The 18,037-nt window shown below is 39.4% G+C and overlaps 1 protein-coding gene across 4 annotated transcripts in view; it reads left to right on the top strand.

Annotated features, from left to right (window-relative positions):
• Window positions 1–2,219: 2,219 nt before the first annotated feature.
• LOC122554392 (cytochrome P450 4B1-like) overlaps window positions 2,220–18,037 on the top strand; it is a 63,054-nt gene continuing 47,236 nt past the window's right edge. The window contains exons 1-4 of one of the 4 annotated variants that reach the window (XM_043699323.1): window positions 2,220–3,339; window positions 6,895–6,929; window positions 10,744–11,706; window positions 17,301–17,413. In XM_043699323.1, coding sequence (XP_043555258.1) covers window positions 17,312–17,413 — 102 coding nt within the window. In that variant the 5' untranslated portion in view covers window positions 2,220–3,339; window positions 6,895–6,929; window positions 10,744–11,706; window positions 17,301–17,311. Of the gene's footprint in view, window positions 3,340–6,734; window positions 6,930–10,743; window positions 11,707–15,050; window positions 15,111–17,088; window positions 17,414–18,037 lie in introns of those variants that run through there. The other 3 variants (XM_043699325.1, XM_043699326.1, XM_043699322.1) reach the window with 3 other exon arrangements.

Genomic DNA, 18,037 nt, shown 5'->3' with positions numbered 1-18,037 from the left:
TATTACCAGTCCCTGCAGTATCATTTCAAAACATGTTCAGGGTGAAATCTCGGCCAGGGCTCAAATCAGCTCAGCATATGCAGGTTTACAGCCTCCTTTGATTCCCACAACCAGATTAATGCTCTATTTGTCACACATTTCCCATAGCATCTGGTGTTCATTATGGATTGTTTTAATTTGTTTCAATCTATTGTTAGAACAAGAACAAAGAGATATACAGCACAGGAATAGGCCCTTTGGCCCTCCAAGCCTGTGCTGATCATCATGCCCTAACTAAACTAAAAAAAAAACCTGCTGCTTCTATGTAGTCCATATCCCTCTATTCTCTCCCTATTCAAGTAACCATCCAGATGCCTCTTAAATGTCTCTTAAAAAACTCCCCTTGCACATCTCCCTTAAACTTTCCCCCCTCACCTTGAACCTCTGCCTCCTTGTAATTGAAATTTCAACCCTGGGACAAAGCCTCAGATGATCCACCCTATCTGTGCCCCTCATAATTCTGTAGACCTCTATCAGGTCTCTTCTCATCCACCATCTTTCCAGTGAAAACATTCCTAGTTTTTTTAACCTTTCCTCATAGCCAATGCCTTTGAGACCAGGCAACATCCTGGTGAACCTTCTCTGCACTCTGTCCAAAGCTACCTCGTCCTTCCAGGAATGTGGTGACCAGAACAGCACATAATACTTCAAATGTGGCCTCGCAAGAGTCTTATACAGCTGCAACGTGGTTTGCCAATTCTTGTATTCCCTGTCCCAGCCGATGAAGGCAAGCATGCCCTAAGCCTTCTTAATCACCTTGGCTACCTGTGTTGCCACTTTCAGGGAACTGTGGACCAGTGCACCCAGGTCCATTGGTATGTTAATGTTCCTAAGGGTTCTGCCATTTGGAGTTTAATTCACACCTAAATTTGATTCTCCAAAATGCATCACTTCACATTTGTCTGGATTAAACTCCATCTGCCAATTTCTGTGCCCAAGTTGGCAATCCACCTATATCCTGTTGTGTCCTTTCACAATCATTGACACTATCAGCAACTCTAACAATCTTCGTGTCATCTGCAAATGTACTTATCAGACCGCCCACATTTTCCTCCATGTCATTTATACATACTTTAAACAACAGAGAACCTAAGACTGATCCCTTCCACCACTACCCTCTGTCTTCTATGAGCAAGCCAGTTTTGTAATCATCTAACCAGCCTACCCCAAATCCCATGTGATTTTAGTTTTTGTACCAATCTGCCATGTGGGACATTATCAAATGCCTTATCAAAGTCTATATAAACTACATCCACAGCTCTTCCCTCATCAATAAACCTTAGCCCCCTTCACAAAATTCAATCAGCTTGGTGAGACATTACCTTCCCTGCACAAAACCATGCTGCTTGTCACTAGCTAGTCGGGTTTCTTCCAAATGTGTAAATATCTTGTCCCTCCTTATCGTCTCCAAGAGCTTCCCCACCACAGATGTCAGGCTTACCGGCCTATAATTTCTTAGATTATCCGTGCTTCCTTTCCTAAACAAGGGAACAACAACGGCTAATTTCCACTTCTCTGGAACTTCACCTATGGTCAAAGAGGATGTGAAGATATCTGGTAATGCCCCAGCTATTTCTTCCCTTGCCTCTCACAGTAACCTACTATACATCCCAGCTGGCTCTGGGGACTTGTCTACCTTAAAGCAATTCAAGATACCCAAAAGTTCCTCCTTCAATATATTGACATTCTCTGCAGTATTCACACACTCATCCCTGATCTCATCATCAGTCATGTCCTCCTCCTTAGTGAACACCGATACAGAGTATTTATTAAGGATCTCTCCCACTTCCTGTGGGTCCATGCATAACTTCCCTCCTTTGTCCTTGAGTGGGCCTACCCTTGCTAGCTTCTTTCTTCTAGTATGTGCATAAAAAGTCTTGGAATTAACCTTGACCCTGTTTGCTAAAGACATTTATGGCCATTTTAGCCTTTCTATATCTGCATTTAAGTTCATTCTTAATTTCTCTATACTCCTCAAGGACTTCATCAGTTTGTAGTTGATGAATATCCTAGTAAACTTGACAGCCTGGAGAAAGTGAGGACTGCAGATGCTGGAGACAAGAGTTGAAAAGTGTGATGCTGGAAAAGCTCAGCAGGCCAGGCAACATCAGCGGAGCAGGAGAATCGACGTTTCAGGCGTAGGCCCTTCTTCAGAAATCCTGAAGAAGGGCTTATGCTCGAAACGTCGATTCTCCTGCGCCTCGGATGCTGCCTGGCCTGCTAAGCTTTTCCAGCACCACACTTTTCAAAACTTGACTGCCTGACAGCCTCATGCAATTGATGTGCAATGATATCTACACTCATCGATTAACCAATTGCAATTTGAATATTTTTAAGTAAACAAACAATAAGAGTAAATTACTAGGAGGGGATAGTACCTCAATTATCACACAAGTTATTAACAGTTACTGGTTTATGAACAAAAATTGTGCTTTCGTTTGAATAATTGGAAATGCAAAAACATATAATAAAGTGGCACCATTATTGCAGATAACAGATGGGAAGAACATTCAACCAACATGAATCACAGCAATTTCTTTCTTCAATTGCAACTGCCATATTTTGCCAATGTGGACTGAAATGTATAAAAGAGTGAATCCATTGATCATGGGAGGATGGGGAAGAATGATTGTTTACCAATGGAGACCATTATTGTGTGATTAAAGAAAGTTTTTTTAACTTCACTCAATCTTTTTAACTCAATCTGTAATTAAACTTAGCTCAAAGGTAACCTGTGATTCAACAGGCATATGTTGTGAATTGTTGTTTAACACTAAACAAGTTCTCTGGACTCCAGTAATGCCTGTGGTTCAAAGCACCCTTCACCAGCTTCATTCCATGCAACTGAGTTTTCCCCTGAACTTTTTAATCCATTTTATCCTAGTCCCCGAATAAATCAGATAAATCTAACATTAGTGTAAAATTTAGGCCAACATCTGAAGTGATTGACTGCAGCTGTCTGTACTTTTTCCAAGTGCCAAATACAGTAAATTACTTTTTCTGAAAGTCAGTAGCATTTTAAGTTTTGGTTGTTTCAGAGAAAAGGTACTATAAAAGAAAATAACTTTTCTGCATAAAGCAATACTTGATAAATGATGGATTACTAAAAATATTATGCTTTTGTTAGAGAGTTTAATAATAATAGTTTATTTTTATACCCTGGATGGTGAGTGAAGGGTGCTGAAGATCATGCCAGGAGCAACACTAGGCGCATCTACTGTAGCTATCTGACATCGTCTGTCGTGATTGATGAAGCCTAATGAAGCAAGGAAACATGTGACAAATAAGGATTTGTCAGAGGTGATTTGATTGTATAAATATGGGGAGTTGGTAATCAATGGGGTGTGAGTTTTATGGAGGGTGGTTAATGAAAATAAAGCTCTCATTAAAGGTGTGGATTTAGACTCTGTTCAAGAACATTTATTTTCATTGGAGCAGAGGATGGTTGATTGAAAATGTAAAGTATTGAGGTAAGATTGCTCACAATTATTTTCTGAAAGTGAGCCTTATGACCTGTGGAAGAATGAAGCAACAATGTGGACCTGGGATATTTCTTTACCAAAAAGAAAGCAAGGGATGGCTTTAACACTTCTGTTATAAGAAGCAAGAGTAGAAGTAACTTTATTTTTCAGAATTGGAGCCTGATGATTTGAACACAGTCGAGGTTTTGGACTGATTATTGACTTTCATGAATAAAGTTTATCAAAAAGATGATTCTTTAACTGCTGATGAGTTGTTGGTCAGATTTTGACAAATTTAGAAAAACTAGATAGTACCATGTAAGAGTATATGATGAAATTCAGTGGATTGTATGCAATACTGCAGAGACTTTTTTTGGAAATTCCTGAATTTGTGTTGGCACTTAAGTGATTTGGCTGTACCAGAAGACCAAGTATTGACGCATTTAATTCTGAGGGAAGTTGGATTTGTAAATAAATATACATCACCAGAACATTCCAACAATAATACTGATGGCATGTGCTCCAGAGCTATGCATGCACTATGCTTGATCATTCTGTCTGTAGCTGCAGATTCCCAATTCCCTTTTTCGCTGTCCACGCAGGTTGCTTAAAACCTGGCATGTTATTTAATGGAAGAACCTCTCATTGATCACAGCAACTTCAGCAAAATCAGAAACAAAAGATTTCTGATTAGCATTTTCTAGCTTCTAAAACTCATGAACTGGATCTACATGTCTTCAGCTCTGTCCAAGTTTATTCCATAATTTGCAAAGCTTGGAATAGGTTTTTTTCCCTTCATCATTTGTTGAATCCAGTGAAACAGTGTTCTATATTGATAATAATCATTTATTAGCAATATAGACAGAATAAAGTAGCTGTGGTGCTTCTTTCTGGTTGAATGTACATTTTACAAGCAGGATTAGTGTTTATTATAACTTTTCTAGACTTTTTTTCAAACCAAATTTAGCATAGTATGGTGAAACAAAGCACATCAATTATAAAAGAGTAAAATATTCTTCTGATATAGCCACAATTGCCTTGCAACACATTCCTGGGTCATTGTTTTGCTGGGAATGAGATGGCAGTAATAGAATTTTGTGTTTTACAACCAACATTCAACCCAATATTGAACATACTTTTTTTGAGATCAATAGTCCACAAAAGTTTTGCAGGAAATCTATAACATGGAATAATTGGCATTATCAACTGGACGAACCATAGCAATTGAGGTAAGTACATGCCAAGTATCTATTGAGAACATCTCAGTCAGAAAAATGAAAGTCCTCCTAACAAGAATGTTGGAGGAACTTGAAAATGGGATTTTGTGCTTTTAATTATGCCCAACCTTTGTATGTATTTTACAATTTTTAAAGAATATTATATAAGAAGTACCTTTCAGTTCCTTGTAGTTTTAAATCTGCTAAAAAGGTAATTGTCCTGGAAGTAGCCAAACAGCCTTGTCCCAAGGCAAGAGCCTGGCTTCAGCTTGAAGATAAATCGTTTAAGTAGCACCATTGAGGAATGATAATTTTTGATAAATCTTTGTTCTTTCACAATTAAGCAAGTAAGAGCACTGAGATGTTTTATTACAAAAATGCACATAATCTGTTCCTCTGCTTAGTATTTTTGATCATTGTCAATAATTAATTTGTTAATAGTTTTGTCTTTGTACATTGGATAGGCAAGTAATGCTACAGCTTTATAGAACTTTAGTTAGGCCACGCTTAGAATATTGTGTACAGTTCCGATCACTCCACTACCAGAAGGATACAGATGCTTTGGAGAGGTTACAGGAAATGTTGACGTAGATGTTGCCTGATATGGGGGAATTTTAGCTATGAAGAAAGGTTGGATAGACTGTTTTCACTGGAACACAGGAGGTTGAGGGGCAACCTAATAGAAGTTTATAAGATTGTGAATGGCATGGATAGAGTGAAGGATATGAGGCTTTTTCCCAGGGTGGAAGGGTCAATTACTAGGGGACAGAGGTTCAAGGTGCCCTGAGGGTGGGGGGGGGGGGAGTTTTAAAAGAGATGTGCGAGGTAGGTTTTTCACACAAAAAGGATGATGAGTGCCTGGAATGCATTGCCAGAGGCAATGGTGGAAGTAGATACAAAAGCAGCTGGACGAATACATGACTAGGAAGGGAATAGAGAGATATGAGTCCTGTAAGTGAAAACTGTTTTAGTATGGAAGGGCAAAATGTGGCATGTTTGCAGGCTGAAGGGCCTGTTCCTATGCTGTATTTTTCCTTGTTCTTATTCTACTGGGATTAAAATAATAACATCAGGTAACAAAACAAGAAACATGAGATAGGCCATACAATAAAGAAAAAGTTTATGCAGTTGCCAAAACTTGCATGCAAAGTATTACAGAATTTATATATATATATATATATATATGGATCTGAACAGAAATAGCTATAAAAGTCAAAAGGACAAAATGTAAACATTTTTATTTAGAAAACTTGCATTTGTGGAGAGCTTGGCCTTTTTAGTTTTTGTTGAGAATGGGAGTAAATAGATGTCATGCTCCAACCCTTAAAAAGATTCAAAAGAGTGCTATATGATTGAATAGAAAATGAGTTATTGCATTACGAGAACCAATTAGATAAATTGACTATGTTCACACTGGAAAAGAGAAGCTGGAAGGGTGAAATAATTGATGATTTTAGAATTCTAAGGACAATTTATAATACGGATAACAAAAATATATTTCATCTGATCTGAAACTAGAAAAGAGAACCTGCAGTTGAAGACAAAACAAAATCAAAATCAATGAACAGAAGTTATTGAGTTGCAATTGTCTATGTTACTGAACTAGGCAGCCAGTAGCCTAGGTTAATGGTTTAGAGATTATGGGAACTGTAGAAATTTAATTAAATAAAGTCTGAGTTATGATTCAAAATTTAATCTATTTCCTTAATCAGCCTGTTCAGAGATGTTATTATACATGTCTGGATGCAGGTGGGACTTGAACTGAGGTCTCTCAGTCCAGGGATAAGGTCACTACCACTATGCCACAAGAGTGCCCTCCCACAGGCCTTTACAAATAACAGACTGACCTTGTGCCATTATGAATGCTTGGCTCAGCTTCAAAAGCACCAAATATTTAATCAAAGATTTCTGAGTTTGCATGTTCATTGGCAGTTTAAAAGGCCTATTGAAAGGATTATTGATGTCCCCTTTCGAGTGAGGTATATGTCACAATGTGTTTATTTTTATGCGAGAGTAACCATTTGTGATTTATAGGTTTTTCTGTAAATTTTATGAATAGGATTTTTTTCTCATCTAGTGACAGCTGTATTAGATTATTGAAAGTTGACTGGCAGACCTACATTCATCTAACACAAGGGATCTTTTTTTTTTCTTTTGGACAATAAACTGGAAAACAGAAGCTGGCCAGAGCTATATAGCTAAAAGGTACCAGGTAAGTACTTTTTTCCCCTGTAACTTATACATTAAGTGGAATTGTGTAAAACTCAGAAACACTGAGATTGGAACAGGAGTAGACCTTTTGAGACCTCTTTACTGTTCAAGGTGATCATGACTGAACCTTCAACTCAGTACCCTGTTCCTGTTTTCTTCCATATCTTTTACCCCGAAGAACTATATCTAATTCCTTCTTGAAAAGATTTGGCCTCAACTATTTTTTGTATCAGAGAATTCCTGCAGGCTTACCACTCTTAGTGAAGAAATTTCTCCTCATCTCAATCTTAAATGACCTATCCTGTATCCTTAAACTGTGCCCTCTGGTTATGGACTACTTCAAGAACATCTTTCCTGAACTTACCCAGTCTTGTCTTGATAGAATTTGATAGATTTTTATGAGATTTCTCCCATTATTATTCTAAACTCCAGTGAATATAGTCTCAACCAATCCAGTTGCTCCTGATATGTCAGTCCTGCTATCTCAGGAATCAGTTTCGTAAACTTTTGTCGCACTTCATACATAGCCAAACATCCTCCCTCAGATAAGGAGACCAAAATTGCATATAATACTCCCAGTGTGGTCTTGCTAAGGCCCTGTATAATTACAGCAAGAAATCACTGCTCCTGCCCTCAAATCCTCTTGCTACGAAAGCCAAAATACCATTTGCCTTCCTCACTGCCTGTTGCACCTGCATGCTTACTTTCAGTGACTCATGTACAAGGACACCCATGTCTCATTACATCTCCTTACCCAATCTATTGCCATTCAAATAATAATCTGCCTGCCTATCTTTGCTATCCAATTGGAAGTCTGAAGGAAGGTCCTAAAATACAAGTGAACTACAACCATTTCCTCTAATTATCAACTTACTTGGGATCTTATTGAATGACAGAGCAGGCACAACTGCCAGATGGTCTACTCCTGCTCCTCTGAATCATGCTTTCATAAGACAGTCAGGAGATCCTCAAGTTACACATGAGAAAAGAATGACAGCAGGTGGCCAGGAAGGTCAATTCTTGAAGACTGGCCACAAGCACCTGATTCCTTTGCATTCCTGATGAAGGGCTTATGCTCGAAACATTAACTCTCCTGCTCCTTGGATGTTGCCTGACCAGCTGTGCTTTTCCAGCACAACATGTTTTGACTCTAATCTCCAGCATCTGCAGTCCTCACATTCTCCACAAGCACCTGAAAACTGAACTGCGAAAAAGCCAATAGACTCTCGTGCAGTGGTGCCACCCACCTAATTGATATTCTCTCATATTTTAATATGCACCATACAGCCTTGCTCATTGATCCACAATAGGACTCAAGAGAACATTCACAAACTCCATCTCACTCTCATCATTGTACTGGTGTTGCTGCACTGTACTGGATGGGGAAGAAATGGAGAAGTAGAGGACTTAAAGCAGCAGGGCTGTAGGAAGTCCTCACAATGTACAACAGATGTGTGGAACTACTCACTGAAGAGCTCACCCACCTTGCAGGGAGATAAGGATCAACAATCACATTCCTAGACCTGAACAAAGAGTGTGCGTAAGGAGGCTGAGGTTGTTCAGATGGGGATTTGCTGACCTCTGCCCTGAACGAGAAGAAAACTTGCTGCGTGCTGGGTTAATGGGTCAGAGATAGTGGGAAAAACATGCCATGAAGTGGCACTGCAATAATACACCACCTTCAATCGTTATGCCTCTGAGTCACATCTGGAAAATATTTCAGGCAGCACCACCTCAAGTGTATCATAAAGGTCAGAGATACACTATTTGCCTGTGCCAGTGATGAATAAAACAAAGTTCTCTCTCCCTTTTACTGAATCCCTAATGCTATAAATTGCAACCTTAAAATGATTCAGACAATTTTCACATCTTGAGCATAAAATCAAAATTAGCTGAAATGTGACTTGTTAAATTCAGCACACCAAAGTAGCAAGAGTAAAGGTTTTTTACATCTACACAAAAACAAACTTTACTATCAGGTAAACACCCACTGTCAACTCACAGTGCTCACTTTAATAATAGTTTTAATGACTCAACAACATTAATGATGTGTACCTATAACAGTCTGATTAGAACTGATAAAAGTGGATCATGTGGGGACTCCTATTGCTAGTGGTTGCCAACCTGTGAATGCTTGATTCCATGAAATCCTGTAGGCAGATTGAACTTATCCACTTGTTAAAATCTTAGGTGAGGCCCCTTGATTTATGCTTCCATCTGAAACCACAACTTTATTTTGAGGTAGACAAAGTTTGAAATCCTAGGGACTCAGTAATGCCACAAATTCCACATTTTTGATCAAAATAAACTTTGCTGTTCAAGGTTAGAAAAGTAAAACTATCTACAACATAGAAACAACTTACATCCAGAACTATGCATCTGATAACTTACGCGCAGTCAGATGTCTATTAACTGTAACTCCACAGGCAGCTACATGGAGCCTGTTCCTTTGCCTTGACTTTCTCACTGAGTAAATTTAATTGACCCTTGAACTGCTGTTCACTGATCCTTGAATTGATCTGTATGACCTATCAAAACGTTCTAAAGGAGTCCCATCTTTATTTCTGTGCAGGAACAAATGCTTCATATCTTGGAACGTCCTGTACCCTGCAATTTTGCAATCTTTACAGCTAATATCTGCCAACTTTAGAACACACAGAGACACAAAGAAACACAAAAAAAACTGATTTTATGACAAAATTCTACCTCAGATAACTCTGCAATCTTGAAGAATGATACACTAATGGAAGCAAGCTGCTCATTGCAGCTGAATTGCTTAATGTGAGCCCAAATACTGATATGCCTGTGGATATAACATTTATACATATTAGTGAGCTCTAATAAATGCTTGTTGGATATCACATCAGGCATAACATGAGCATTGCTGTATCAGGTAAAACATCTTGCTGGAGGCAAAACCCACCCCACCAGCCAGCTCAGCCATCCCATGGACATGAAGACCAGGCCTAAGCCAATCTCCTTTCAGAGCACTCTGTCCATTTTGGTGTTGATATGCAGAATTCTCAATCTTCTGTTAAAATTGTGGCACTCTGTAATTAACACTTATTTATGTCTTGTTTTGAACTATGCCCCAATATTGATTGAGTTATTAATTTTTTCCAACTAATTAATTTGGGCCTGTTTATTCCATTATTTTTCATTAATTTTCCAGTTCAATGCCTCTGCTTCCTGTTTCTTTTTAGATGTTTTCTGTATCAGTAAAAATAGGGGGTTTTGTGCACTATTTCTCATGTATGTCCTTTCTTGATGTCATTTGCTCCTTCTATTTCATTATTCAGTGCAGATTGAGCATGCAAAATACCAATTAAGGAAATAATTCTCGAAACATCCAAGAAGCCTTTCTATTTCCATCCTTGACATTCTTTCAAATTTGTGCATATATTTGCAAGTTTTGATGCAAATTTGTGAATATATTGTGTGATCGTGATACCATGGCTACATTATTTGCGTTGTGGTCTGACCAGTTCATTAGTAAAGCAGCAATCTCTGGATATCTGTGCTGTATTGTGTCCTCTATTAACCCTATCTTTTTATTTTATGCATTGCATATGTTGACCAGATATTGATACCAGAGAGTTCACTCTTGTTACCCAGATCAATCCCATTAACTAAATACTTAGATGCACAATCTTTGATCAACATGCATGGAAGCAGGAGAAATTGATTAGATGCAGGCTCAATTTAAACAGACAATAGCAGCCATTAATATCGCTGCCATTTTCATGAATCAAATATTGTATTACTCATGGAAGGCAGAGGGTTGAACTTCAAAGCAGCTGTTGTACACTGTGCAGGAGGACATCCTGGAAGCAGCATGCAAAATGAGAGAGGACTTCTTTCTGTAAGGGGCTGACCTGAATGGAGCTAGTGGTGAACATGAGCTGGCAGAGTATTTTCAGGAGGTACCTTACAGCCCCTCACCCGTAAATGTTGTTGAGGACCTGCCTGCCCTCAAGCCTGGTATATGCAGTGAACCAATGACATTGCCATAAAGCCTTATATCTCATTTATCATGTGGCCATGCAGGAGAAACAGGTCCATGATGCCCAGAAAAGAGCCCAGACCGTAGAAAAGGACTCCATCCTTCACATTAACTCTATCATGGAAGAGGAAATACAGAAGATCACCAGGAAGGGTGAATACACTAGTATGCATGAGGGGTAAAATACACATTCTCTGATGGTGGGTGAATAGAAACTGGAATGTGTAGTTTATGAGCAACATGACCTCCAGCTCATCTGACAGTATACCAAGAGCCAGCTGCTTGGGAAACCTCAGCACTTCACAGGAATTGTGCTCTGATGTTAACAGACTACCATCTAGACAATCTAAAACAGTGAGTCAATGGCACGGGCAATGTTGAGATGTTTGGAGGGGATGACATATGCAGCCCAATTACTGTTCCCCTCCAACCTAAAGTGGCATCTAAAGTGCTAGTCAGGGTTTAAAGTGCTAAAAAAATGAGGATACCACTTTTACAGATCTTGTTACCATCATTGGCACTTCTGACTGACCCATTGTGTAGTGTGGCTAAAGACAGAAACTGCCTCTTCACTGGTGCCAAAACAACAGCTTCTGGAGGACTCTGAACATGCACCTGCTAACGAAGCATGACTACTGCAGGGTATCACAGCTGGCAGCAGAGACAAGCACTCAGGCAGCACCCACCTCATCCAAGACCACAAGAGAAGTACTGTATATGAGTGGCAAAGAACAGAGGCCGTGGTGTTAACCAGAACTCCGAGTTTGTCTTACCTGTAAGTATGCCCTTTCACTATTTCAGAGCAGTGGTAAGTATTGATCATCAAATAAAATGTGAGCTTCCTTTTATTAATGGTGGGACAAGAATAGAGTGATGAACTAGTGCAAGGCAATAAGGGTCAGTTAAACCTGACGAAGGAATTAGTGAGAAGAAAGTGAGGACTGCAGATGCTGGAGATCAGAGCTGAAAATGTGTTGCTGGAAAAGCGCAGCAGGTCAGGCAGCATCCAAGGAACAGGAGAATTGACGTTTCGGGCATAAGCCCTTCTTCAGGAACGGCTTATGCCCGAAACATCGATTGTCCTGTTCCTTGGATGCTGCCTGACCTGCTGCGCTTTTCCAGCAACACATTTTCAGAAGGAATTAGTGAGATTGTTGGACAGATGTACATTCCTGATTGACAGTATGAGGCTGGACATGCTCTCACGGGCAGCTCTACGTGTGGTCCAGACCATAGTTTTTTTTTCTGGATCAAAAGAGCTCAGCTGAACAGGTCTAGATCAGATAATCCCTGACATTGGTAGAATCCTTTTGAGAAACTTGAAGTCTGCACTAGTGGCTTAGTCACCCTGCTTTGCCGTCAATGTGTCACTGTATTGTTCGTCTTCCTTCTTCTCCTATTCTTTCTCTGATAAATGTGTCAATGTCATGAAAGACCCTCTCCAGGGTCCACCCGTCCATAGGGGCTATGTTCCAAAGAACACAGCAGACCACCACAATATGCATAAAGCTTACCAGAATGTACTACAGAGTGGCAGCTGAATAGTCAAGGCAATGGAACCATACCTTCAAAAGACCAACACCGGTTCTCTGTCAAATCTAAGTATCTTTCTTTTTATTGTAATTCCTATTGTGGGCCTCAATTGTCCCTCTGCTCTTACCCCTCTCCCTGCAATTACTGCAGACCCATTGGTACCTGAGCTATTCACCCTTTTATGTGCCTGCCTAATTTTTATGAGGCAATCATGACTAGCTCAATCAGATGTAACAGTTTTACAATTGAGTGAAGTTCACTACAAAGACCTGAGCTGGCCAGAATTGATTGGAAGGGGAGTCAAGTAAGGAAGGCAGTGGAGTAGCAATGGCAGGAGTTTCTGGGGGTAATTCAGGAGGCACAGCTGAAATTTATCCCATAGAAGAAGAAGCATACATATGGGAGGATGAGGCAACTATGGCTGACAAGGGAACTCAGACTCAGTATAAAAGCAAAAAGAAGCATACAATGTTGTGAAGATTAGTGGGAAGCCAGAGGACTGGAATGCATTTAAAAACCAGCAGAGCAAACTGTAAAAGCAATAGTGGGGGAGAAAGTGCATTCTGAGAGTAAGCTAGCTCGTAATATGAAGCTAGAGAAATAGTAATGGGGAACAAAGAAAGAGTGGTAGATGAACTGAATAGGTCCTTTGTATCAGTTTTCACAGTAGAAGCCACCAGCACCATATCAAAATTTAAAGAGAGTCAGGGGGCAGAGATGATGGTCATGGCCATCAGTATGGAGAAGGTTCTAGGGAAGCTGGAAGGTCCGATGGTAGATAAATCATATGGAGCGGATAAGCTACAGCCCAGAGTTCTGAAGGAGATTGGACAGGCACTGGTGGTGATCTTTCAGGAACCACCATCATCAAAGGACAAGAAAGCGGCTCATGTAACATCCCTGTTTAAGAAGGAAAGGAGGCAGACAACAGGAAACTAAAGGCTGATTAGCCTGACATCAATTATTGCTAAGATTTGAGAGTCCATTAATAAGGATGAGATTACAGAGTACTTGGAAGTGCATAATAAAATAGGACTGAGTAAGCATGGTTTCATCATGGGGAGGTCATGCCTGACAATTCTGTTAGAACTCTTTGAGAATATAACAAGTAAGTTAGACAAAGGAGATCTATTTGGATTTCTAGAAGGCCTTTGAAAAGGTGCTACACAGGAGGCTGCTAAAAAAGAGCCGATGGTGTTAGGCACAAGGTATTGGCATTGACAGAGGATTAGCTGACTGGCAGAAAGTAGGGATAAAAATGTCTTTATCAGGATGGCAGCCAGTGACTAGTGAAGTTCTATAGAAGCCTATGTTGGGACCATATCTAATCACATTATAGATTGACAATTTGGACAAAGGAACTAGGAGTGGTGCTGCTAAGTTTGCAGATGACATACAGACAGTTGGAGAGTGAGGTAGTGTTGAGGAAGTGGAGAGCTGCAGAAGGACTTTAACAGGCTAGGATAGTGGGCAAAGAAGTGGCAGATGGAAATCAATGTGGGAAAGTGTGAGATTATACACTTTGGTCAGAAGAATAGAGGGGTAGAGCATTCTCCAAACAGGAAAAGGCTTCAGAAGTCTGAAACACGAAGTGACTTGAGAGTTCTGGTTCAGGATTCTCTTAAGATGAACATGCAGGCTCAAATGGCAGTTAGGGAGGCAAATGCAATGTTATTATTCATTTCATGAGGCTGGAATACAAGAGCAGAGATGTACTGCTGAGGCTGTATAAGCCTCTGGTCAGATTGCACTTGGAATATTGTGAGCAGTATTGGGCTCTGTATCTAAGGAAGGAAGTGCTGATGTTGGAGGGGGTCCAGAGGAGGTTAAAAAGAATGATCCCAGGGATGAAGGGCTTATCATATGAGAAGAGATTGAGGACTCTGGTTCTGTACTTGATGGAGTTTAAAAGGGTGAGGGGGAATCTCATTGAAACTGTCTGAATACTGAGCGGTCTGGATAGAATTGAGTTGGAGAAGATGTTTCCACTACTGGGAGAGATTAGGACCTGTCAGCATAACCTCAGAGTGAAGGCTTGACCCTTTAGAATTGAGATGAGGAGGAATTTCTTCAGCCAGAGGGTGGTGAATCTGAGGAACTCATTGATGCAGAGGGCTGTGGAGGCCAAGTTATTGAGTGCATTTAACACAGAGATAGAGAGGTTCTTGATTAGTATCAAAGATTATGGGGAGAAGAAAGGAGAATGGATTGAGAAAAATATCAGCCATGATCAGATAGCAGACTAGACTCAATGGGCTGGTCTATTTCTACTCCTATATCTTAAGGTTTTATGGCTCCCCTTTCTTTCTTTATGCACTTGGTCAGCTCCTTACTGAACATGTAGGCCATGAGCCTCCATTAAAATCTCAACATTCCCTCTGTGAACTTTCAGTGAACTCATTAACTCATTGAATTTGGCTCACTATTAGGCGTGATTCAATTCATTGCCAATGGGATTGCTAACAGGAAACAGGCATGATTGATTGTGCCTATATATCCAGCCCTTGATGTGAGTCACAAAATAAGCAGCAGGGTTCTGGAAGAGCCCAAGGTTATAAAGGGTGAAAGTTGGAAGGCTTACCAGGAGAGTAGGTAGAACTGCAAATCCATAGACCACAAAAGTGAGGATAAAGGTTTCTGCAGCAGGTGAGCTTAATCAGTGCTGGAAACCGATAACATTATGAACTTAGAATCCGGTGGTCTTGATAATAGTACAGATATATTGTCAGAGCTCATCACAGGGTAATTTCTTTCTAATTCACCTTGTTCAGAGATGTTATGGCATAACTGTGGAGTAGGTGGGACTCAAACCCAGGCCTCCTGGTCTTATAGGTAGGGACACCACCACTGCACCACAATACCCCTTGCATCGTTGAGTCAAATAGGATGCCAAGGTTGTGAAATATCTGATTCATTGTCTGACAGTAACCAGGTAGAGAAATAGAGCCAACTGTTCATTATATATTGATGGGTCTAGGTGTAGGCAAGTTGTAAGTTTTTAGGATTCACTTGTTCCGTTATAAATAGATGTTGATTTAATCTTCAGTTCTGAAGATGGGTCATTGGACTCAAAACATTAACTCTGTTTTCTCTCCTCAGATGCTGCCAAACCTGCTGAGTCTCTCTAGCAATCTCTTGGATTGTTAAATTATGGGGTGCTTGCTGATAATTTGTAAATGTATAAATACAGGTTTATAAAAGGGTGAGAAGGTTCTAAGATCATAAGAAATAGGAGTTGCACAAGATCATTTGGACCTGAAAACCTGCTTTGCCATTCAGTAATATTATGATGGATTTGACTGTGGCTTTACTTATCAACCTGTCTCAACACCTCCACAATAACATTTAGCTCCCTTAACAAAAATTGTCTAACTCAGTCTTGAATATATTCAATGACCTAACTCCATTGTTCTTTCTAAAAAAATTATTCAAAAGATGAATGACCCACTGAATGAAGTAATTCCTCTGCATTTCCAGCTTCAATGTGTGAGATCTCTTATTTTGAAATTATGCCGAGTTCCAGATTTTCTACAAAGACAAATACACTTACATTCTTTTTGAAAAGTATCAGATCATCACTCATTCTTCTGAAATTCAGTAGATAAAGGCCCAACCTGCTCAACCTTTTCCCATAGGACAATCCCTTGAGTTCAGGAATCAGCCTAATGAACCAACCCTTAACTGATGCCAATGCACAGACATCTCTCCCTAAATAAGGGAATAAAAACTGCGCATACTATTCTTGATACAATCTCATTGATGCCCTGTTCCAGACTATAGCTGAGCTTGGAAGCACTTAGGAGATGTTTGGCCTGTGGACTGAGATGAAAGAAGTGGATGCAACTGATTGTTAAATAAACCTTTTGTAGAGGATTTTGTCAGTAGTTTCATGAAAATCTAAATTTGAGGACAGCAGCAAAAAGTAGTCTGGCTTTAATATCCTCAGAAAAGAAACATTTTGTTGAGTTTGTTTCTGAATAAAATTAGTACCATCCTTAGGAAGACTTGTGAACATTTCCTATTATTTTAAGTTGAATGACTTAACAGTTCTTTTGCCCAATGTCATGTCATTGTGAAGTTGCAGTTTTTCCTAAAGTTTGTGAAACAAGGCAAAAAATCTCTGCCATGGGGACTTGCCCTTTTAAGTTGAAAGTTACAGAAATTGTTAAGTCTGCATCAAACGAGTTTGTATCATACATGCAACCTGTCTTATTCTTGACCTGGGTGTGCCAGGAATAATGGCACTTATAACATTTTTAATCAGGGCAACACCTTTAGATAATGTTCTGAATGATATCCAATCCTCAAAATCTTGGTACAGCCTTCTATTTGCACAATATTTGGATTGTTTGTGAAAATTTACTGTGGGAACTTGCATTGAAATACTTTTTTTTCTAAAAGGTTTCATGGTATTTTTCAATTGTTTTTCCCTAGATCATAATTTGACACAATTGCAAGATAACCACAATGTCACAGTGATGTATATGAGGGCTAAGTTCCACACTAGTAACCCTAGTATTAGGTGCAAATTTCACAATATTTGCAGTTACTGTATAAAATCAATGATAAAAAGATACTCAGATTACAGGTAAAATGCTGATTGATTGCGAAAGCATAGTAGGATTAAAAAAAACTCTGATGTGCTGTGGATTGGCTATCAAAATTTGCTTTGGAGGTGTGGCTCTTAAAAGGCAGATTCAAGTAACTTCTCCTCACTCGGGACTCCAGACCTGCAAGTGATTTGACAGCAAACACCATTCCCACAATTGCAGAAAATGTTCTCATTTACAATCGACCTAATTCAGCTATTTCAGCTAATAGTTCTTATTTGTTTAGCATATATTCTGATGAAGACACTGAAACTTTTTCGAAAGAGATGGAAGTTGATAGCAGCAATGAAACCTTTTCCTGGACCCCCAGCACACTGGCTATATGGACATGCACATGAGGTATGTATGAAATAAACAAATAATTCAAATGGTGTTACCTTTATTCTTTAAGAATGCTCTCAACACTAGCTAATACTTCCAGCTCTTGTGATTTTGTTATTCATCCATATTTATTACTATTCAAAACACTGCTTAATAATATTATGAGAAAATGAGAGAACATTTCTCTCCTTTCTACCCAAAAGTATCATAGTGACTGCTCAGTTCAGTTAGTAGCACTCTTGCCTCCAAGCAATAGGTTTTGAGTTTTAGCCTTAAAACAGTATTTGAGGTTAATACTCTAGTCCAGTACTGAAACAGCATTGTATTGCCAGAGAGCTCCTCCGAGAAATGAATCATTTTACTCAATTTTATGAATTCTTACCTTTAGTGGGGATCTTTGATCATTGGAAACACATGTTAGGAAATTTAGCAAGAACCATCTGGAAAATTTCTTTTCCAGTCCGTTTAGCAAAAGATCTGCGGCACTATTTGAAGTAAACTCATTGAGGCTGAGGGGAAAATGTCATAATTCTCCCCTCAGCCAGTGCTACCAAGAAGGCAGATTAGTTGGTTATTCACTTAATTTCTCTTTATCAGAGACTGCTGTTGTTGGAATAATTGCCTCGAACATAGTAGTCATTT

The sequence above is a fragment of the Chiloscyllium plagiosum genome, chromosome 11 (assembly GCF_004010195.1).
Source record: "Chiloscyllium plagiosum isolate BGI_BamShark_2017 chromosome 11, ASM401019v2, whole genome shotgun sequence".
NCBI lineage: Eukaryota > Metazoa > Chordata > Chondrichthyes > Orectolobiformes > Hemiscylliidae > Chiloscyllium > Chiloscyllium plagiosum.
The sequence above is the reverse complement of the archived record's forward strand: the minus strand, read 5'-3'. Positions and strand labels throughout refer to the sequence as shown.